The sequence below is a fragment of the Colobus angolensis genome, unplaced genomic scaffold (assembly GCF_000951035.1).
Source record: "Colobus angolensis palliatus isolate OR3802 unplaced genomic scaffold, Cang.pa_1.0 Scaffold559, whole genome shotgun sequence".
Classification (NCBI taxonomy): domain Eukaryota; kingdom Metazoa; phylum Chordata; class Mammalia; order Primates; family Cercopithecidae; genus Colobus; species Colobus angolensis.
The window spans coordinates 76,789-100,894 of NW_012119143.1; the positions used below are offsets into that span (position 1 = coordinate 76,789).

Genomic DNA, 24,106 nt, shown 5'->3' on the forward strand with positions numbered 1-24,106 from the left:
GCTGGGATTACAGTTGTGAGCCACTGTGCCCAGCCTATGGTATATTTTGCGAATTCTGAGCATTCCAGAGAAACTGTGAATTACTATTGTAGCAAATAAATAGATATACATATATTCATTAAGTACATTAAATTGTTGCACTTTTGACTCTTCAAATAATTCACAAGTGTATTAAGAACCCCCTTTCCCATAGTGTGCCAGCCCAACTCACTGGGGCTGCAACATTAAGCAATCCTAGCAACTTGGTGTGGGTTAGTCAGTCTTAACAGAAGGCTGTTGACCATTTAACTGTTTGGTTGATTCATTCATTCATTTACATATTCACTTTTTATCAATCAGATGTTTACTCCGTATCTACTATGTCCAATGTATAAACAGTGAGAGGTAAGGTTAATAGAAAGCTCTATCCCCTTGCTTTAAAGAACTTAGCTAAGTAGGGAAGGTACAGTCAAGATACTTTACACACAAGTATCAGGAAATTCAAAAGTCGGAGCAATTACTTTCAGTGGGAATTAAAACAAATTTACACACATAAAATTGATATTGTAATGATCTCTACAATGATTCCAAAGGATAAAATTCCACGTTATCTATTGAAGAGTGTTGTTTCTGTCTCTTTCAGAGTGTACAAAGTGAACTTGATATTTTAATAGATGAGTATGAGTGCAGTCTCTTGTTAGCAGGGTTTTACTTGTGTAGAACCCAGACAACTTGCATATATCCCAAAGGTATCTCTGGAAAGGAATTTTTCCTAGGCGTCTTTTAAGGTTCTTTCCAGTCTTAATATTTTGCATACTACATTGTAAAATAATTTCATATTCAAATTTTTGAAGCTTAGAAGAAATTTCTCATTGGATAATGTTAAGTGTATATTTTTACATGTTAAAATTACGGATTATTCGGCCTTCAGGAGCCTTTTCAACCCTTGTCTCTTGCATAGTGCCTTGTGTGAGTAAATACTAATTGTTTAAATGTATTATTAGTATTAGCATTGTTAGTATTAATTCTGTATCTTGGAAGTAGGATGTGGAGGAAAATAAATGTTAAAAATAAGAGTTATTTCTTCAGCTTTAGCTCTAGACAAAATTTGACACGAGCCAAGTTTCTCCTGTAGTCTTTTCAATGTCCACTTCTTCATCTCTCCCTTTCCTAGTATTTAAGTTACCTGTGTCCTTATACTGTCTTGGCCTGGTTCTGGCTCCAAAGTGATCATATTAGACATTTTCTTCTCTCTTCCCTGAGTATCAATACTTTTCCTTAATCTTGCTTATCTCTGTTGAGTAGCTGAAGGTTGTGATTTAACTAATTCACACTGAGAGGTGAATGAGTGACCATTTACTAGCTTTCATTGATGTGTTTGCATTTTGTTGGCATTATTAATCCAAACTAATTTCCAAATGGTGAAATTTCAGATAACTGAAAGATGAAAATGTGGGCGCTATCAGATTCATTTCTGTATATGATCATATTGTGAAAACGAAGTCAGTGAATTGTGTGTGTAATGAGGTTGGGAGGAAAATGAGAGAGGAAGATACATGCTTTCACATGTGACCCCCACATTTATTTATTGAAGTTCTAACCCTCAATGGGATAACATTTGGAGAGGGCGATCTTTGGGAGATAGTTAGGTTTAGATGAGGTCTTAAAGGTAGGAGCTTCATGATGGGATTAGGACCATTATAAAAAGACACCAGAGAACTGGCTTCCTCTCGCTATGCCATGTGAAGACAGCAAGAAGGTAGCCTCCTTTAAGCCAGAAAGAGAGCCTTCACCAGAACCCGACCATGGGGGCACCCTGATCTCGGCCTTCAGGCTACCCAATTTATGGTACTCTGTTGTGGTAGCCGAAGAAGATAGACATTCATCCAACTGGGGTGTGTTGGAGGAAGAGCAGCTAAAGGGTGTATGTTAGTTGGAATTTCTTGGAGACATTCAAAATAGATGTCCATTAGGTAGTTGAATATATCCAGCCATACCTCAGCTGGGAGGTCTGGACAAGGTACAGAGAATTAGGTCTCTTCAGTAATGGATGACTTTATGGGAAGTGATGAAATCACCTTGGGGAGTGAGAAGGGAGCTGATGACAACCCATGAAAAAACCACACTTAGGAGCAAACATGAAAAGAGTCATCCAAGAAGTGGGAGAGTCAGGAAGAGGAGAGTAGGTGTTTGTTTACAGACTTCCAGCCAAAAATGGAGTCCAACTAATCTTTCCACAGATGTTTTCAGAAGTACTTTGCACTCTCAACTGCTTTGGGTTTACTGAGGTCATTGTTAAAACACACTGGCAAATTACTGTGGCAGAGTTTATGAAGTGTTTTAAATAACCATTAAGAAATCATTTACTTAGATCATTTTTTGACTGCAGGATTTGTGAAATTGTGAAAACATTGTTAACAATATCAGTCTGTCTTAAGTTTTTAAAGATTGTGTTGCATTTCCTAGAACTTTATGTTTATAAGATGCTTTACAGCCTGTTTCGTTGTTCGGCAAGAACTGAGGCAAGTGGCTGTTACAAAACTTTTATTGATTACACTAGGAAGCTGCAAATTTATTCATGTTTCAATAACAGAGCACTGCATCCCAAATTATATCTCTAGTCCACTGCTTTTCTGATTTTGACACACTCATGCTTCAAGTAAATATTATTATTTAAAAAGAAAAATAAGTGCATAGTAGATATAATTAATAATTATAATTATTTTTAATCTTAAAAATGAAAAAGATTGCATTCATATTCTACCCTAGGGGATAAAGTGGGCCTGGGAGAAAAGTCAGTGCACGTCAACCATAAAAGATACCTGAGGAGGTACGGGCTCAGTCAGGATGTGACTGGTTTGAGTCTCCAGGGGATTCAGTATTAGGGATTATGGCAAAGAGTGTAGATTGGTAGGTTTGTGGTTTAGAACTGGACCTTAAAATCTGTCCAGGGCTCAGGCTGCAAATAACAACTAGCTTGAATTCAGGAAAGTATTAACATTTTTATTCTGCATCCTTTTTCACTTAGATAGGACCCTGTTTTTGAAAAGACTGACAGTTTTTACCTTAGAGTCTCCAAACTTAGTTATAGCTGGCTTTATAGCATTTTATCTGCAAAGAAGTCTTTCTCATGTTATATGATTTTTAATTTCTGAGGGCACTGATGTTAATTTCACCTTGCATTATATTTATTTGTCTATGTCTACATTGTCTGTTGGGTTGTGAGCTCCCTAAGAGTGGGACTATATCTTGTGCATTTTGCATCTCCAGTGGGTAGATCATTAGCTATTTGTTAATCATTAGGTAATCAACAATGCAGTTTAGCTATCACCTGACTGGCAGGTTCTAGTACCCCCTAGGCTGCTACATAACTTTTGCATCAAAGTTTGCATTTATACCATTGAGACCATGTTATGGTCCATGTTAGCTCCTCCTTCAAAATCCCATCTAAGTCATAAAGTAGGCAAACTGTTTGAAGGAGCAGGAAGGGTGAGAGTAAGAAGCACCCTCTGAGGCAGTAGATGAGTCAAATCAAAGTACACATTTCACACTTCGTTGTGGGTTATTTAGGTCTACACAGGTTAGCATCTAAGGAAACCACATTTCACTTGAATGAGTATCCTTTTGGTTTGTGTGTCTTCATGGCAAGACGCTGGTCTAAGGTGGAAACTTGGGGGGAGTAAAATCATCCATCATTTGTAGGTGGAAGCCTGAAGCTCTGTACTGAAGACTAATTTCTAGAAAATCTCAAACTGACCCCAAAACTTAAATTAATTATTACCTCTAATATGGAACTGCCTACTCTGAAGAGCTGTTCTTTGTCATTATTTTAAAATCTAAGAATTGAAGTTTGAAGAGTATGTAAGGTATGGGTATACATTTTCTTGCATTATCAAATGGACAGAGTTGATGCTGTAGAACATTGTAACCTGATTGTTAGTGACCATTGAGTTAAGTGAATTGCTTAGGATACTGGAATGTAATAAACTGAAAGTTCTAGATAGATCTCAAAAAGAAGATATATACAATGTATTTAAAAGGCCTATAACTTCCTGTTTCCATTATGCATAAATGTGATTTTTGTTTTGCTTAAGTAGTATTTAGTCCATGTAAAGTTCTAACTAATCTTTAATCCACTTGGGTTTTAGGTGTTAAAAATAGACCAACAAGGCATGATGTTTTAGATGGCTCATGTGACAGCTTTAAGGACCTCATCAAACCTCATGAGGAATTGAAGAAAAGTGGGAAAGGCAAAAAGGTCAGTGTGTAAAAATATTATTTTGAACTTTCAAATGCTGATACATCATAATGTTCTTCTCTGGGTCAATGAAACATAAACTAGTCTATCTGACTTGTCTTTTATTTTAAAAAATTGATTATGGGTAAATGCTGGAAAACTCAGAATATGAAACTGAAAGCGTTGGTTGCATTCCGGACAAAGAGTTATTATGGATAGACCAAGCTTTCTCATATCACTTTGCTAATGCATTTCTTGTAAAAATGCCTGTAGCTTTTCTAAAGCAGAGAATGTTGGTTGTGCTAGCGTTTCTTGCCATTTCATAATCGGAATACATATTTACTAGGTAGGAGGTGAAGAATCCAAACATTCGTTCACTTTTGAACTAATCAAGGTTTGACTTCAAGCCATCAGAGTGAAAGGTTTATGTACTAACACTCAGGTACACCCTTTCCTTTGTGGTTTTGGCTTTAAAACCTTGCTCTTCCTCTAAAAAACTCCCCTTATTCTCTTACATGAGTAATATAATGAGGATTTTGAAGTTTTTGATCATTCAATATCTACTTGCATTGCTTAAATTTAAAATTAGCCATTCTATATTATACCTTGTGCCTCATTTTTATGAGGCCAAGGAAGTATAATGTAGTGAAACCTGAATTCAAAATGGTAGGGCAAAACCACAGCGATTGAAAAGCAACAGGTGAAAAGAATGGCAGAGTAGATGGGTCTACATAGGGCTTCCAGGTCCTGATACTCAGGCTTGAACAGATGGGCGGCTGCCTTTGACCTGCGGAAGAGAAACCTGACTCCTTTGCTTCTTATCTTGGCAGTGGTGAAAAGACATTTAAAATTACACGGATTTCATGAAAGGTGGCAGTAACTTATAGAAACTTAGATTTCTTTACTCGTGCTTTCTGGTTTGTCTCAGAAAAAAAGTGGAGCAAAGAAATGGAAAGGAATCCTATTTCAGGTAAAGCAACAAATGTGTAGAGAGAGAGAGAGACTGTTGGGGTCCTGTAACATATTTGTGGCGTGGCAACACCGAGGCACCTGCCCTACCATGGCGTTGCGCACTCTGACTCCACTGCAGCCTGCGGGACCTGCTCAGCGTGCTGCCTCCCGGCGGTGGGGCCCTTCCTAGAATGCTGGTGACACCGTGGCTGAGTTTGTGTTTTGCATCCCTGTTTCTCAGTCTTCTTCCTACTGCTGCATAGCCACTTGACCTAGTTCCTTTGGAAAGAAATAAAGAATCAGTTTCCTCTGCATCTACTACCATTCCCGTGCCTCTCCTGCCGATGTGTCCCATGGCAGCTGGTCCACAGCTCTGCTTTGTGCCCTTTACCCTCTGCCAGTGTCTGCCCGGGGAAGCGGTGGTACCTCTCCTCTCTATTGGTACTCTACGTTGTACCATGTCTGGCATTTTTTTTTTAAGTGCTCAGTAAATATTGAGTGTTGAGTTACTTGTTACTCACCATAAAAATACTCCGTCTTGTTTGATCAAAAGGCATGAGGTTTGACTTTCTCATTTGCCCACAATGGAAGTTACTATTTCAGACGAGTGGTATTGCCGCCCTGTGCCTGGGATAACCCTGGACCTGATGGGCTTGGTCTGTGGAAGCACTGGGTTAGGGACAGGCATCCTGGGCGGGAGTGTGGCCCCTTCTTCCTTATGAGGCATCTCACTGTACATGGCATATGAATGGGAGATGGGTACCCCCCGTTTGACCTTCTGGCATTCTTCTGTAGATCAAATAGTAATTGCTCCATGAATATAAGGTGGTATTATTGTCTTGAGTAATGATAAAAGAATGAGTGCTCAGAGAGGGAGGCAAAATACAAAATTACAAATACACACCTCCATATCTGCCTTCAACTGCTGTGCTCAGGAACTAAAATATTTTCGTAGATTGAACTGCCTAACTTGCTCAAATTTAAGTCTTCTTTTAAAAATATTTTAAGCATATTAGTAAACTTTGCCCTCATAATTTAGAATGTCATTTCTGAAAGGGATCCACCGCTTCTGGTTCTGTGTGAAGAATCACTCAAAGCAGGTTTTAAATGCAGATTTTCTGGGCCGGGCATGGTGGCTCATGCCTGTAATCTCAGCACTCTGGGGCGGGCGGATCACTTGAGGTCAGGAATTCGAGACCAGCCTAGCCAACATGGCAAAATCCCATCTCTACAAAAAACACAAAAATTGGCCAGGCCTGGTGGTGGGCACCTGTAATTCCAGCTGCTCAGGAGGCTGAGGTGGGAGAATCACCTGAACCCAGGAAGGGGAGGTTGCAATGAGTTGAGATCATGCCACTGCACTCTAGCCTGGGCAACAGAGTGAGACTCTGTCTCAAAAATAAATAAATGCAGATTCTCTGGCCCCACTTGAGACCCTCCTGGCCAGCAGCTCCCCAGCCCAGTGCAGCACCCTGTCCTTAACACGGAGGAGATGAACACCTAGTGAGAGCGAATAATCCACCTTCTGTATTGCGTCTCGCCAATAGCAGAAGGAACAAGACCTAGGTTTCCCCTCTTTCACAGGATTTTCTTCCTAATCCATTCCTTATTACAGTTCACCACAGAGCCTTTGCTTGAATGAATCAAAAACTCCTAATGCCCTAGGGTAGTGCTTCCTGACTGGGCTGCGCATTGGACTCAGCTGGGGATCTGTAAGGTACATGGCCGCCTGGCCCCAATCCCAGACATGCTGGTGTCATTAATACGGGGTGTACCCTGGCCACTAGGATTTTTTTAAACTCCTGAGGTGATTCTAATGCAAAGCAAAGTTTGGAAACTACTGCCTTGGGACTTTAGTAGAATTTAAACAAGTGATTTATCCTAGAAGAAGTTTCATTTGTTTCTAAACACCTTTCATGTAAACCTGTTTCATTTTTAGACTCTAAAATTAAAGACAAAGGCTTAAAGTCCTGATTTGCGGGCTGGGTATGGTGGCTCACACCTGTAATCCCAGCACTTTGGGAGGCCGAGGCAGGTGGATCACGAGGTCAGGAGATCAAGACCATCCTGGTTAACAGGGTGAAACTCCATCTCTACTAAAAATACAAAAAATTAGCCAGGCGTGGTGGCAGGTGCCTGTAGTCCCAGCTACTTGGGACGCTGAGGCAGGAGAATGGTGTGAACCCGGGAGGCGGAGCTTACAGTGAGCTGAGATCATGCCACTGCACTCCAGCCTGGGCAACAGAGCGAGACTCCGTCTCAAAAAACAAAAAGTCCTGATTTGTTTGCTTAAAGGTTGAGTGAGTTTTTTAGGGGCGCAAATTTAGATAGCAATATAGATGAAGGACCGTCATTTATTATTTCACAGGTTACAAGGAAGAACAATATAAATTTGTAAAAGGTAACACTAAATTTATTTTATTTTATTTTATTTTGAGACATAGTATCACTCTGTCGCCCAGGCTGGAGTGTACTGGCGTGATCTCGGCTCACTGCAACCTCTACCTCACGAATTTAAGCGATTCTCCTGCCCCAGCCTCCTGAATAGCTGGGACAACAGGCACCCACCAGCACGCCTGGCTAATTTTTTAAGTCTTTTGTAGAGATGGGGTTTCACCATGTTGACCAGGCTGGTCTCAAACTCCTGACCTCAAGTGATCTGCCCTCCTTGGCCCTCCCAGAGTGCTGGAATTACAGGTTTGAGCCACAGTGCCCAGCCAGTAACATTAAATTTTAAATATACAACTTCCCAGTAGTTTGAAATCTTTTGATATGAGCATGAGGAGAGAAATTTATGTTGATATGCTGTAATGAGTCAACAGAAACACTAAAATTTAGTTTCCTGGTTTTAAAAGTATACCATGGAATTGTGAAAGGATTGAATCTGTTAAACTGAAATTTGGAAATTAACATGGCCTCTTTTTTTTTTTTTTTTTTTTTGAGATGGAGTCTCGCTCTGTCACTCAGGCTGGAGTGCAAGGGCACAACCTTGGCTCACTGCAACCTCTGCCTCCCGGGTTCAAGCAATTCTCCTGCCTCAGCCTCCTGAGTAGCTGGGACTACAGGCACATGCCACATATTTTTATGTATAAGGATATATTAAAGTATCAGATTCTATTAAGCACAAAATTGTTTCTATTTCCTAAAGAAAAAAAATCTTGTAATTGAATATTAATGTTGAAAAAAGGAAAGTTTACAGGAAATATCTTTCACCAGCTAATGACTGAAGCAATGCCTCTACTGGAATGGTGAATGGTAAGGTCTGGGCCTGACATTTTTATGTTTTCGTGTGAGCCAGGCTACATGCTATCTCCGTAGTGAGGAAAATGATTTGAAACTCAGGTGTGTCTCGTGGCCCTAATGACTTTATTTTCTTTTTAGTTTTAAATTTGAAGTAGCACTTTCAGGTAATATACTATCTGGGCAGCCCTGCAGACAGGACTGTCAGTCAGTGAGCGCTGTCAGTCGTGAGTTCTGAGTATTGCGAAGGTGCAGGGTAGAAGGTACAAAGGTGAGAAAGGTGGGAAAGCCTGGAGCCTGTGTGAAGAGCAGCATGGCCTTGGTGTGGCCTGGGGATGGATGCGGAACCGCAAGAAGAGAGATGCTAAAGTCGGCTGCGGCCACGGGCTCTGGGGTTAGGCTGTTCTCATCTTTGGTTTTCTGTAGGTTCACTGTGATTGGTGTACCAGAGTATTGTTTTGTTGTTTGCTTACTTGAGAGTCACAAGCCTTCTTGTCTAATCTGTTCTGGAAACTTCTCTGCTGTGATTTCTTCTGCCTGTTTCCTCACACCTCCATTGCTGGGAATGCAATCCCATGTGTTATCCTTTGCTTCTGTAGCCCATGTCTCATGATTTTCCTCTATTTCTTTCCTCTTGTATCTCCTTATTTCCTTCTGGGTGTCTTCTGTTGATTTATTTTCCATTTCACCTTTGACTCTCTGTAAGTCTATTCTGATGCTAAATCCACATATTGAGTTTTAACATGTATTTTCTTTCAGTCCTTGTTATTCCATTTTATTTTTTTTAATTATTTTTTATAGAGATGGGGTCTCCCCACGTTGACCAGGCTGTTCTCAAATCCCTGGTCTCCAACAGTCCTCCTACCTCGGCCTTCCAGAGTACTGGGATTACAGGCGGGAGTGTTCATGCCCTCTGTTTGATTTTTAAAAACCATTTCCAGTTCTCTGCCAAAATTATTAATCCTGTCTTTTATTTATTTGAACATATTATGCATATTTCTTTTGAAATAACTGTCTTTTCTGGCTCCCCTTAATTTCTGTTTTTCATATCTGTTGTTTTCAATCGTATGTTCCGTATCTAATATGTCTGGTTAGTTTATCTTTATCTTCCTAGCAGGGACTGAGATGATGTGGAGCTGGGGTTCTGTCTCTGCGAGGCTGCCTGTCCCCAGGGAGTGTGGGCTTCTGACTCTGGTTCACCTCTTCTTCCATGGGTTTCTTCTTCCATGACTCACTGACTTAGTAGCTGGGCAACGTCTGCAAATCACTGGGGCTTGTTTGTTTGTTTGCATCTTGTCCAGCTTTTCTGAGGGCTCACAGTGAGGAGGCTATTTCAAACTACTTAGTCTACCATTCCTGGAGAGGATGGGTGAATTTTAGTGGCCACTTAAGAAAACTTCTCCAAATACAGTTTATCCTTCTCTGAGAAGAGAACAGTAAGAGGCCAAGTCAAGAGAAATGATTTTTGAGATGAACACATAGGTCACTGTTTGCAAAAGACACACTAAACACCTGTAATGACATTATTTCAGTTTCTCTTAAAGAGTGAAAAAAAATACTATTCCATGAAGACTTACAGAATCTCAGAGCTATAACTTCCATTAGATTTTTTTTTGGTTTAATATCCATTTTTAATGGCAAAAATCACTCTATAAATCAGTCAGAAAAAGAGTCTGGATTTTTTTAGATTTATTTTAAATATACTTGTTTCAAATTTGTTGATACTTTTTTTTTTTTTTTTTGAGATGGAGTCTTGCTTTGTTGTCCAGGCTGGAGTACAGTGGCCCAATCTTGGCTCACTGCAACCTCCACCCCGCCAGGTTCAAGTGATTCTTGTGTCTCAGCCTCCCGAGTAGCTGGGATTATAGGTACTTGCCACCATGTCTGGCTACTTTTTATTTATTTATTTATTCATTCATTCATTCATTCATTCATTCATTTATTTTTAGTAGAGACAGGGTTTTGCCATGTTGGCTACGCTGGTTTTGAACTTCTGACCTCAAGTGATCTGCCTGCCTCAGCCTCCCACAGTGCTGGGATTACAGGTGTGAGCCACCGTGCCTGGCCTATTGAGACTTTATTTTGAGGATCCAGTTAAGCAATTTTATTACCTCTGTAATCTTAGCTTGTAGCATGTAGGTCATTGACATTGATAGTTACACATCTTTTCAGAGGGAGAAATACAAAATATTATGATGAATTTTGACCTGTTTTCTTTGTACTTGTTGAATATCATCAGACACAGAACCCAAAGAAGCTATGTATAGATACCAGTGCTCTGATAGAAGTACATGAATATAATTTTTTTTATCCAAGTATTTGGTTTATTCTACTCCTTCTGGATTTTGTTGTTCAAAATATTGATTATTATCCTCAGCAACATTTTCCATGTGAGTTATCAACAGGATAGCTTTTTATGAGTGGCTAAGTTTTAGAATCTCATTTTGGAGCCATCTCTGCCAATCCAGCTTGTTGCATGTGAAGGCAAGCTGTGGGTCAGAGCACAGAAATGTTTACAGAGGCTTTCCTAAGCCTAGAGGCCTGGAGAGATATGAAGGAACAAATAGAGCATACTTATTTTGATAGTGGTTAAAAAAAAATTAAAGAATTACACACCAGATAGAATGCTTAAATTCCTAAAAGTTTCTCAAATAGGGTGCAAAACAAGTAATAGCTTGCATATGCTCAGATAGTTGCTTGTTCTTACATCTTTGCTAGAATATGAGCCCATAAGGACATAGTCTATATCCTGTTCATCTCTTAATACTCAGCAGGATATAGCATCACAAACAAAGTAAGTGTTCAGTAAATATTTTCTGAGTAAATAAGAGATGCATGAATTTCCCTTTTACTTTTTGAGTGAACATGTTTAAAACATTTCTGGTGCTCTTAACCATCACTCAGTAATCATGGAATCATCATCATGTACTTCACTTATTTTTGAATATTCTTCCTAAACTTGAGAGACAGTCTTCTTTCAGTAAAGGATGGATTCTCTTCTCCAAGACTGTGCATTACAGTGCAGTGTTGCAAAAGCGTTGCCCCAGAGCCAGATCCCTGGGTTCAATCCCAGCTCTGCTACTCACCTGCTCTGTGAGTTCCATGGTGTTGAACAAATTACTTAATATCTGTGCCTCTACTTCTTTGTGTATAAAACAGGGATAATATTAATAATAGTACCAGTCTCCTCAAAGGGTTTGTGCTAATTGAGTTGAAACATGCAAAGAGTTTAAGATAGCACCTGATATATAGAAGTGCTCAAAAAATGTTAGCTATTTTCTTCAGCACAAACTTGGGTGAGGGTCATGTCTGCATATTGACTGTCCTTTGTTTTGCAGCTATAACTTGGAATAGAGTAGGTCTCTCTCACCTGCCTCCTCTTTTCCCACTCCCAGAGACCACCATGTGTCTTTAATGAAAATGACCCTCAAAATTCCGGGACAGTCCACACAGTGTCTCTTGTTGGACTTACTGACCACAGGCATGCCAGGGCCAAAATAGAGTCTCTGGGCATGGGGTGAGGATAGCAGTAGAGCCTTTCCTACAAGCTCCTCCAGTGATTCTGAGCTGATGGTCATCCTCCCATTGAGAATCTTTGTTTTGGGGGTGAGATGGAGGCCATTAGCATGAAATTGTGCTCTGTCATCTCACCCAGGAGGCAGAAGACTGAGTTCTGTGGTCAGAAATGCCTGCTTGGGGGATCTGCTTCCTCAGTTTTCAAGAGATGCTTTCCTCATCTCCAATATCCTGAAAGAACTGAGATCTGTCAGTAGACCTGTGTGAGTTGTGATAGGGTGAGTTGTGATAGGGTACTTACAGCTGTCATTTATTGAGCATTGTGACCTCTTTTTAGATTGAGTTTTCTATTTCTCAGTCATATGGAGACGCTGAAAAGAAAGTCTATTTCCGAGAGCTCCAATCATGTCTTTATTGCGGAGGCAGTAGATTGGGAATTATAGCTCATTTGGGTCTGGCTTCCCCAGAGAAGGTGGCTTGCAGTGGAAAGAAGATAAAAGGGTCCCAGTGGTGGGAATAAAAAGAGTGCTAGATGCCCAGAGGGTGGGAAAGGCCTAGCCCAGATGCAGTGTGGCAGGCCAGCTGGAGGCAGGAGGAAAGAGAGCTGCAGGGACACAGATGCCTTCCTGAGCAGGGAAAATAGAATACTTGAGCCACTGTTCATGTCAAATGGATGATTTTCCTGCCGTTTCCTTTCCTTCAAGTGAAGGGTCCTGTAATGAGTACTTCACTGCTGTGATGGAGACGCCAGCATTTTATGAATGCAGTTTTACAGTTTGCAGTAATGCCAGGCTTTGGCTGTTTTCCATTAGATGGTGCACTTGGCTGGAAGCATACACGCTTGTAGCTTTGATTTTAAATTGAACTTTCAAGTTGAAAGAGCAGTGACTCATCCAAAGAACAGGTGATATTTATTTATTTTTTTCTTGAAAATGCAGCACGGGTATGTTGTTATCACACATTTAGGGGAACTGCCACACTTCCTCGAGCGTGACACCCTCTGTAAATATCCATGTAAATCATTTCCATTGTTCAGACCCGCTGTACGCAGAAAGATAGGGCCTTTAGTGCCGACCACCCGGCTGGTGAGGTCTGTAAGATCGAAGGTGCCCTTGATTTCCAACACAGCTGTTTCAGTGATCTGTATTTGCTTTGATAAATCACTTTTGGCAGACTGTACCCAGAGCTGGCAGTGGCGGGGAACGTGCTGGTTGTGACAGGTGTGGGGTCCATCAGCAGATGTTGCTTGATGAAGCCATTTAAAAAACAGCTGCCTCTTGATAGCCTAACAGTTGCCGTCAGCCCCCATTAGCATGTTTTTTTCTTGCTATGTATGAGATAAAATATTTCTACAGAAAACATTAAATAGGATCTTCAAAGAACTCCATCTTTTTAAAAATGTGTTTTCTTTGTTCAATAACTGATTTTGCATGCCTTGTAAATATGTGGTTCAGAAATTGTCAAATGTGTTTTGGACTGGACGTGGTGGAAATGAGGACCAACCAGGGTGGATCTCCTGTGCCTCAGTGGTTGTCTTAGGCCATGTAAAGGTAGAGGCCACGGACGGAGGACATTTCCCACTGGGAGACCCACAGGCACTGAGAGAGGAGCTAGCCAAAGAAATCTATTTAAGATCTTCTGCTTTGGCCAGGCATGGTGGCTCACGCCTATAATCCCAGCACTTTGGAAGACCAAGGTCGGTGGATCACCTGAGGTCAGGAGTTTGAGATCAGCCTGGCCAACAGGCAAAACCCTGTCTCTACTAAAAGTACAAAAACTTAGCTGGTTGTGGTGGTGCACACCTGTAGTCCCAGCTACTCGGGAAGCTGAGGCAGGAGAATCACGTGAACCCAGGAGGTGGAAGTTACAGTGAGCCGAGATCCTGCCACTGCACTTTAGCCTGGGCAACAGAGCGAGATTCCACCTCAGAAAAAAGGAAAAAAAGAAAAAGAAAGAAAAGTTCTGCTGGTAGGCGTTCTATGCACTGAGCAAAGGAGAGATGTGCAGGTCCAATTTAAATAGTTACCGCTGCTAGCTCCTAAGGTCTAGCTTACTACATGCACCATCTAGGGGGAGTGAGCTTAATGATAGTAAACTGTGCTAAATTGGTCTAGAAATATCAAATTAATCTGTTTGAGATATGCAGAAACTCAAACAAAATAATAGCTTGCTGAAGTAGCAAACTTGAATCCTTATTTTTATTTTAAAAGGGAGTAAAGGGCCTGGAGATAAAAGGTGCTCTGCACTGCACCTCCCTGGTATGAGTCCTTCTCCTTTCATGCCAAGTGACCCTCCCACTGCGCTGCTCCCACCACCCCGTGTCCGCCCCGTCCTCGAACGCCGTCTCAGCACATCACCGGCATTCTCTTCCTCTTACCACTCATTAGTTTGAGACTGTGACTCACTTCTGTCCAACAAGATGTGAAGGGAAGTCTTCCTGGGAGGCTTCTGGAAAGTGTGCTCTCACTTGTGATAGCCCTGGGAAGAAATGCTCCCCGGGTCCTCAGAGCTTTCTTGTGGCTGGACGCATCTCCTGGAACTGCCACAGCGGAGGAGGAAGCCAAGAGAGTGAACCAAAGAAAGGAAGGGCGGAGGGCGGGGGAGGCCTGCAGACCTTACGGCTTATTTCCACTGACATCAGAGACTCGTGTTAATAAGGGACAAGTGGCTTCATTTGTTATGCTCCTCAGATACGGGGTAAGGTAGACACACAGAAATGCAGAGCTGTACGCATTTGTCCTAAAGGCTAGAATTTACTTTAAATGTGACTGGTTTTCCAAGGAAAGTTGTATGTCTGTTCTCTTGAGGAACAATTATTTCCTCCCCAATTCTTTCTTTCTTTCTCTCTCTCTTTCTCTCTCTCTCTCTCTCTCTCTCTCTCTCCTGACCTCGTGATCCACCCACCTCGGTCTCCCAAAGTGCTGGGATTACAGGCGTGAGCCACTGTGCCCAGGCCTTTTTTTGTATTTTAGTAGAGACAAGGTTTCACCATGTTGGCCAGGATGGTCTGATCCCCTGACCTGGTGATTCACTCACCTCAGCCTCTCAAAGTGTTGGGATTATAGGCGTGAGCCGCCACGCCCGGCCTAGTTTTTGTACTTAGTACAGACGGGGTTTCACCATGTTGGCGAGGTTGGTCTCAAACTCCTGACCTCAAGTGATCCACCCGCCTTGGCCTCCCAAAATGCTGGAATTATAGGCTTGAGCCACCGTGCCTGACCCTCAATTATATTTATTTCTTTGCCTTTCCTTATGTCTTTAACTCTTTACACTTTTTTTTTGAGACAGAGGCTTGCTGTGTTGCCCAGGCTGGAGTGCAGTGGCCAGATCTCAGCTCACTGCAAGCTCCGCCTCCCGGGCTTACGCCATTCTCTTGCCTCAGCCTCCCGAATAGCTGGGACTACAGGCGCCCGCCACCTTGCCCGGCTGGTTTTTTGTATTTTTTTAGTAGAGACGGGGTTTCACTGTGTTTGCCAGGATGGTCTCGATCTCCTGACCTCGTGATCCACCCGTCTCGGCCTCCCAAAGTGCTGGGATTACAGGCTTGAGCCACCGCGCCTGGCCAACTCTTTACACTTTTAAAAAAGTTATTGCCTTCCAAATAATATTTAGGAATATAAATTATTTGATATTAATCCAGGGTAATTTCGATTTGTTTTTTAAAAAGGGGAATAAAAACATGATTATTCAGAAGGGGTGAAATAGAATGACAAAAACTGCAATTCAAAATTAATGAGGCATTATAACAGGGTTTGTTAAAAAAAATTATGACGCATTTAAAATAGATTTTTGGCATATCCTTTTATGACTTTTGGATGTGACTTTAGACTTAGTTCATATATCAATAGTGAGTCTCTATAGGAAAAGAATATAATATTCAGTGACTGTCAAACCGGAGCAGCTTGGTATGAAGCACTTCTCCTTCTGGTCTCCCTTATCAGTGATTTTCAATTTTGAAACCTTTTTTTTTGAAGTTGTGTTGTTTTATTTTTCTGCAGAAATATCTTCTGCTTTTCATTTTAAAGTATATTTCCTATTTATTTGCAATCTAGTTCTCATCATTAAAAGCAGTACTAAAATATTATCCCAGAATTTATAGGTTATGTTTGTTGTCCTTTTTTTTGTTTTTGGTATTTTTCTGTCACTTTACTTCCTCAGGTGAAGTTTTAACAAAAATGAGGGACCATGGATAGGAAAGTAGGAACCAAACAGTTTACAGGGTTGAAATTGTGGTATAATTCTTTTGTTTTGTTTTGTTTAAAGACAGGGTCTTGCTCTGTTGCCCAGGCTGGAGTGCCATGGCGAGATCATAGCCCACTGCAGCCTTGATCTCCTGGGCTCAAGTGATCCCTCCAGCCTTGGCCTCATGAGTAGCTGAGACTTCAGGCAGATGCTACCACACTCAGCTAGTTTTTTTTGTTTGTTTTAGAGATGGGATTTAACTGTGTTGCCCAGGCTGGTCTTGAACTCTTGGCCTCAAACCGTCCACTTACCTGGATCTCCCAAAGTGCTGGGATTACAGGCATGAACCACCATGCCTGGCCCGTGGAGTAATCCTTGTGGAGTTGGAAGGTAGAGGTGTGTATGTATCTGTTTCTCAAAATGGTAGCATTAGCCAGGAAATCCATGAATTTGCATATTTTTCCCCAAGATCAGCCCATTTGCTTTGGTGAGTTTGGGGTTATACTTAGAGTGGGTAGTATAAGGAGTTTCTGCCCTACACCTTAGCTTAAGCAATTTGAGCACATTGTTTTTTGAGTTCACCACCAAAGATCCAGCACTCAGAGGCGGTCTTTCCTCTGCAGATGGGAGTGCACCCTCCCTATACCTCACGGTCTTGGGCTCTGTGGCTTCTTTCCTCCTGCCACTGCCCCTTATTCTGGGTGGGCTGGAATTCCCTACGGCCCTTTGTCTGGGGAAGGGGGATGTTTGGATGTTCCTGGGTGTCACCTATGTGTGCCCCCTATGCTGTCCTCCCACCTGCCCTGTCTTGCAAGCATGGCCTGCACCCTTCTCCCACACACCTGGACCCCAGGCTTATTCTTACTCTGCCTGCCCAGCCCCTCTTCCTGGAGAGGAGAAAGGATGATGTGAAAATAAGATCTGATGTTGGGGGTCCCCAGTGACTTCCACAAGGAGCAAGGAGCTGGGTGCATGTGTAGACCCCGGGGGAGCTGTTAGATACCGAGTTTGCTAGATGAAACATCTTTTTAAATGAGGTGGTGCAGATGTATTGTTTGAACACTTTAGACACTAATGATGAACTACTTGGAGGTACATTTTTTTTTTGTTTGCTATGAAAATTAGAAAAAATATTTAAGATAGTAAGTATTGAAAACTGATACTGATGCTGTATGGATCACTATTATTGTATTATTTGAGACTGTTCAGAAAAGTTATTATAGTTTTTAGAAAAACAAAGCAACCTGAATATTAAAAGTCTCTGAATTTGAGTAAAAAGCAGTCCACATAAGGGAAAAAATATATAAGGAAGGACAATGAAATTATGAAATTGTTACTATAAGAAAGTTAAAGGCTGAGCACAATGGCTTATGCTTGTAATCCCAGCAATTTGAGAGGCTGAAGCAGGAGAATCACTTGAGGTCAGGAGTTCAAGACCAGCTTGGGCAAAGAAGTGAGACCTCATCTTTACTAAAAATAAGTTTTTAAAGTATTAGTTGGACATGATGGTGGCCACCTGTGGTCCCAGCTGTTAGGGAGGCTTGAGCCCAGGAATTTGAGGCTGCTCTGGGCCATGATTGTACTACTGCACTCCAGCCTGGGCAAGAGTGAGACCCTTTCTCAAAAATAAGCACACAAAAAAGAAAGTTAAAGATTTTAGTCTCAATTTTTTACATTGAACCCATCTTTAGATCACAGAATGTATAAAATTAAAAATGGGAGCTATGAACATGATTATACTTAATGTTACAGCTTATTATTATATTTAATAAGCTACTCATTTAAAGATCTGAAGTCTCTTGGGTCCACAGACTGAGTCTTTCTGAAGGTGCTTTACATGATGTAACTGCTAGGGATCTAGGTCATATAATATCCTTAGGTGGGATTTGAAGACATTTTTCCAGAATTTATCTTTTTTCATATTGGATTTTATTTTTTGAAATTTCCTCTATAGTCAAAATTTATGTAAATGTATGATTCTGATAGTACCGTATATATTTAGATGGGCTTATACTGGTCGTGAACAAGGTTAATAATCTTTGTGAATATGTGGATTATCTCCTTATTTTACTTATTCTTAAGGAAAATTAATTTCACTGTTTACCAAAGAACTGGTACCTAAACCCAAAAGATTTCAAAGAATGTTTTATTTTTAAAATGTTTCTATTTATCACTAATAAAATGAGTATATCTGTTTAACTTGACCTACCTCTGGTCTTACTAAAACAAAATCAGCTCGACTATTTCCCAAATAATCACCCATTCAATACTTTTTCTCTCTCCCTGCTCTCTCATCTCTATTCCTTTAGAACTTTCAGAAAATTCTTTTGTGTAGTTAGTGTTTCATGTTGGTTATTGTTTCTCACTGGTCAGTGGATTATTTCATGTGACCACCTTTTTCACGTTTGCTCTGATTGCCTTTGTATGCGCCTAACTGTGTTTTTCCATTTCCGAGATCCTCATACTTTGGGTTTTTTATTTATTTATTTTTTTTGAGACAAAGTCTCGCTCTGTCGCCCAGGCTGGAGTGCAGTGGCTCGATCTCCGCTCACTGCAACTTCCGCCTCCTGAGTTCAAGCGATTCTCCTACCTCAGCCTCCCAAGTAGCTGGGTTTACAGGTGCCTGCCACCACACCCCGCTAATTTTTGTGTTTTTAGTAGAGATGGGGTTTCACCACGTTGACCAGGCTGGTCTCAAACTCCTGACCTCAAGTGATTCGCCCGCCTTGGCCTCCCAAAGTTCTGGGATTACAGATGTGAGCCACCATGCCCGGCTCTGAGATCCTCATTCTTTTAACTAAAATGCTAAGATATATGCTTTATGCTTTTGCTGCCTCTCATGTTTCATGAATGCAAGTAAACCCATGAGTAACTCATGAATATGCATAAACTTGTGGGCCTCCAAACCATGCCCTGCCAGTGGCCATGCCACAAGAATCAGAGGCAGTACCTTCACTTTGTGGTTGCTATATTATTCCACCATTATATGCTTTAGTAGAAAATGTAGAGACGGTTGTTAAACTGAGGGAGTGTTGTCTCAAACTGAAGGGGAAAAGTAGTGTTGCTGCTATAAGATGAATATAAACCAAGCGGTATCTTTTCTTCCATCCAAATAGCAATTAGGAAAGTCCTTCTTTGCTCATACCATTCCAAAGGGAATTGTCTTATTCTTTCTCTAAATCTCCTTACAATGGAGGCTGCTACAGTTTAAGTATCGCAGGTCTTTTTTTTCAGATTTCATTTGCAGTGCCTATAAATTTGGGGGAATGCCTTTTTTGTTTTGGGGTGCCCAACATACTCAGTGGATCTTGGGCCTACCATAAAGTGACCTTCCGTACTCACCTGTAAGGCTGAGAACACCGTAAGAAAGGTACCAGGCTTGTTTCCCCAAGAGGGCTTTGTAAGCGTTGGTGCCATAAAATCAACCTGAGGACTTAGGTGACTGGTTATTTCTGAGTAAGTGAATATCATTCTCAAATATGACATTCCAGCAAAGGCTGTGGTTGCATAGCCACTGTTTTCAGTTATGTCCTGGTAACTAGGAAGATGGATTGTTCTTAATCTATGCAGATAATTATATTGCCCTGAAAAGAAGGATACTCAATTACAGTTTCACAGTTCTGGAGGGATCAGGCAGGGATAGTAAGATACCATTTCCAAATGTTTCCTTTCTGTTTATAAAAGCACAGTCGACTGAATTGTTATGAGATACAGATAGAGGGAGAAGAGAAAGGGTCCCTTATGTATCCAGAATATAGAGCATTAAAATAGCAATAATACTGCAAACAAAAGCCACAGTCCTCCTTCAGTAGTTCATCTGGGCCTAGTCATTCATTTTTGTTCCTCTTGATCTTGGGTTAGTCTCGTGAATCCCTCTGCTTCCAATGAGAGTTATAGAAATCCTCTTCCCCTGGTGGGGTCTCAGCATTATTTAGACAATGCCATAAGAAGCCTGTACCCAAAAGTACCCAACACGGTTCTTCTCCACGGGGCTCTAAAACAGCCCCCTCTTGGTCGAAGGTAAGTCACTCTGGCCTATAGCTGATTGCAGATGCTGATCAGGGAAGTGTCAGAGAAAAATAGAAATCTGTAGGTGACAAAAGAAATGGCTGTGGTTATCATATTACTGATAATTTTCAAAACTAAATTTATCGAGAGTTCATTACAAGAGTATTGGCAACTGATAAGAAAAGTTAGTTATGGTATGCAAAATGGAGTCAACCCAAAAAAGTTCTAGATACAGCATCTGGAAACACCATAATTAACCTTATTTTAAAAGAACAGTGGATGTTACATCTAATTTATAAAAATGGAAGAATATAATCTTTACAGAAAAAAATCTTCAGATATAACAAAATAGTCCCAAGACATAACATACAATGAATATGCCAAGCTTATAATTAGAATAAACCAAGAATGTCCCATAAAGAGAGTTAGTTTGGAGGGGACATAAACACCTATATGTTAATAACATATATTTAACCTAGGGCTGGCTAAGTATCTTTTTTGATTTGACAACTTGTCCCCATATAACTTATCAATAGTAACAGATCAAATGGATCTCCTAATTATTTTGAGCATCTGTCTTTTATTAAAGTAAAAGCACAAATACTTGTTATTTTCCAGGTATGTCTGGGGAATCTCAGACAGTTTTTTGTTTTGTTTTGTGTTTTTGAGATGGAGTCTCACTCTGTCGCCCAGGCTGGAGTGCAGTGGCCTGATCTCAGCTCACTGCAACCTCTGCCTCCTGGGTTTCAAGCCATTCTCCTGCTCCAGCCTCCCAAGTAGCTGGGATTACAGGTGCCTGCCACCATGCCTGGCTAATTTTTGTATTTTTAGTAGAGATGGGGTTTTGCCATGTTGGCCAGGCTGGTCTCAAACTCCTGACCTCAGGTGATCCGCCCACCTTGGCCTCCCACAGTGCTGGGATTACAGGGATAAGCCACCATGCCCGGCCTCAGACAGTTTGAAGTACAAAATATATCATTTAGGATTTGATTTGGGGAAGGCAAAATATCAAAAATTATCAAGAAATTTTGAATACCTGATTCCAATAGGCTCATGTAACTTAGAAACAATATTTGACTACTTATTTCATCAAAGTGACTGTAAAAGATTTTAAAAGTAAACACAGAGGTAACATGATTGTAAAGAACCTTAGCTCTTTCCTAAGAGACAAGATTTCTTGAATACTCAAGGGCATAATAAAGTCAATATAAACCAAAGAAGGTTATTCTCATAAAACACAGAATCTTTGGAATCTAAGCCAATTGTACAGAAAAAAGAATAAGCCCTTATTTTTTTAGGTGAATGTGGTAAACAGTAAATCAAAGAAACGGGCTCATCAATATTGAGCAAACTTTTCTCTTTTTAAAAAATCTTTAGTCTGTATTTTAAGAGATCATCTGCATTTTTTCTGTAATAAACTTAAAAGATATCTACCTGTTTCTTCAAATTTATTTATTCTTGAGCAATTTAAGCATTGAAATGACAGTTTTGTCTCAATCCTTAATAATGCTATATTTTTTGTATTTCAAATGTTTAGCTTTCACATGGAGAAAAAAAACAACACAGGCATAAACCTTTATACTATCCACCTGCTAGTCCTGCAACACGATTTTAATGAAGTGTTCCTGATACTTTAACAATTTCTATGATGTCAGCAGAGATATATCAGCAAGAGTGATTGTAAAGTAGCTAGTCTTATAAGTCAAGAATTACGATCTTTGATCTGCTGCTCAATCCATTTCCAGATCTGATCTACATTATTTTCTAGCTCTTCTGGTTTATTGCTGGGCAGCTGATGCACGACTTCTTCCTTGTAGGATGCCATGGCTTCTTCATAAAGAACTTGGAAAATTTCACACTGAATATTGTCTTTTAGTTTCTTCTCATTATAACCCTTCGTTTCAAGTCTTTCGTGCAGTACGTTGGCATCTGTTCTCAGCACAAAAACTGTATGAAACCAGCATTCAGGGAAGATATCACAGCCGTGGTAATCAACGATAACTCCACATTCTCTCATTTGGTTTTCTCACTCATCAGCTAGTCTGTCTTCATCTAAAACGGGACAATCATACTCTTCATCATAGCCATTGTACAATTGCTCTTCTGGAGCTAAATCATCCACATTAATGTATTTCAATCCTGATTCTGATTTTGATATGTGGTTTTACCAACCCCTGGTGTACCTGGATTTCTATGACACATTTCCATCACAAAGTTGGAGCAAACTGACACTTTAGGATTGAACTCAGGGAGTCTGTGGGGTCAAAACTAATTTCATAATATTACTAAGATTTTAACGTGCAATGGGTTCACCTTGCTATCTCCAGGAAAAAAAAAAAGTTGCACCACTGCACTCCCCCGAGGGCGACAGAGCAAGACCCTGTCTCTCAAAAATAAATAAATAAATAATTTTAAAAATTATTGTTGAAAAAGGTTTGTGAGATTAATGATTCAATTTGGTTAAGCACAAATTTACATTTTTTTCATAGTCTTAAACCTTAAGTAGGAGTAACGTTCACTTATTTGATCAGTAAATCTGTATAGCTTTTGTAAGAACATGCACAAGTAGAATAACAATGTGTAATCTGGCTGGGCACAGTGGCTCATGCCTATAACCCTAGCACTTTGGGAGGCCGAGATGGGAGGATTGCTGAGGCCAGGAATTTCAGACCAGCCAGGGCAACATAGCGAGAGACCCCATCTTAAAAAATAATAATAATAATACTTAATGCTGACAACTCATAGAAGACATGACTATTTTTATTAAACCCCAAATATTCACCTACTCTCATTTGCCAAAGATTTACCTAAATATGTGAACTTGAATTCTTAAAACATTTACGTTTCTATAGGAGTACTTTTTTTAGTCTGTTGAAAGTATTATTGGAAGTTCAATTTCCTTAATTTATGGGAATTTTAGGAATATTCAATTTATAGGTGCCTCTTTATTTCTAAGCCAGTCAGAACAGAACATCCTTAAGAGCAATCATATTCTCATTGGGTGAGACCATCTCGTGATGGTTATCCCAGGATGGGAGACAATAGCTGCTTTGAAAGCTCCCCTGCCACACTGGGCTTCCAGAACCAGAGCAGCTAATGACCCTGCCCTAACAGAAAATGCTGGGGAGCAGGGCACAAGTGTTTACTTGGGTGCCCTTCACGGGCACTCCTTTTACCTGGTGGAGAGCCTGATGCCTTGTTGTCTGGCCTGGTATCAGGCATTCCTCGCATGGGACATGTGCTTATCTTGGCAGACGCCCTTGTGGCTCTTTTCTGACCCCTCTTCAGTTTATGACTGCCTGACTATCGCTCTGGTGCTCAGAGCCTGCCCTTGTGTTCTTCCCCAGCATCCCGGGGAAAACCCAGGCAGCCTGGGAGAGCCCCTGGTTCTTCAGATGGAATGTGCAAATTCAACACACCACCAAGATAGGAAATAAGTTCCAAGATTTATTACTTCCAGATCCTAGAGAGGGAGGGCGCCATGAGTTGGGAAGGCACTGTTCTATCCCCAGGTCACAAGAAGAAAGAATGAAGTGTCAGGCATAGAGCAAGAGAGAGTGGGACCCATGGGCCAACACCTTTACTGGGGGCCAGGGCATTGTCCAAGCAGGTTTCCTGCAGGGAGTTTTAGTTGGTGAGTTTAAAACAGGCAGTCATGAGTTTCAGGATCACACAGCAACTGAGAGGTGGTCACTGTGGCATACTCCACAGTCCATGTAGGGGTGTGGGGTCTGCAGGGCCGGCCAGGTAGACTGTCTCTTAGAGAGGTTGTCACCAGAAAGAGGAGGTGTATAAGGCAGATCCTGGATCAACCACATTGAGGACTGGGGGTGGCAGGTGGAAGCTGTCGAGGGAAACTGAGCCCTGTTTCTGGTATGAGAAAGTTAAACTTATGTTCAAAATAGATGCCAAGGTATATAAAATTGTAAGTATTCACTGCAGTGGCATTTCTGCAATACAAAACAGACATACAAACAGACACCGATAATTTAT

At 40.9% G+C, this 24,106-nt stretch overlaps 1 protein-coding gene and 1 pseudogene across 1 annotated transcript in view; one reads left to right on the forward strand and one right to left on the reverse strand.

The window, feature by feature from the left end:
* MCPH1 (microcephalin 1) overlaps positions 1 to 24,106 on the forward strand; it is a 244,832-nt gene that overhangs the window by 47,366 nt on the left and 173,360 nt on the right. Inside the window, exon 9 of the mRNA XM_011961508.1 lies at positions 4,128 to 4,237. Coding sequence (XP_011816898.1) covers positions 4,128 to 4,237 — 110 coding nt within the window. The remainder of the gene's footprint in view (positions 1 to 4,127; positions 4,238 to 24,106) is intronic.
* LOC105525752 lies at positions 21,816 to 22,321 on the reverse strand (annotated as a pseudogene).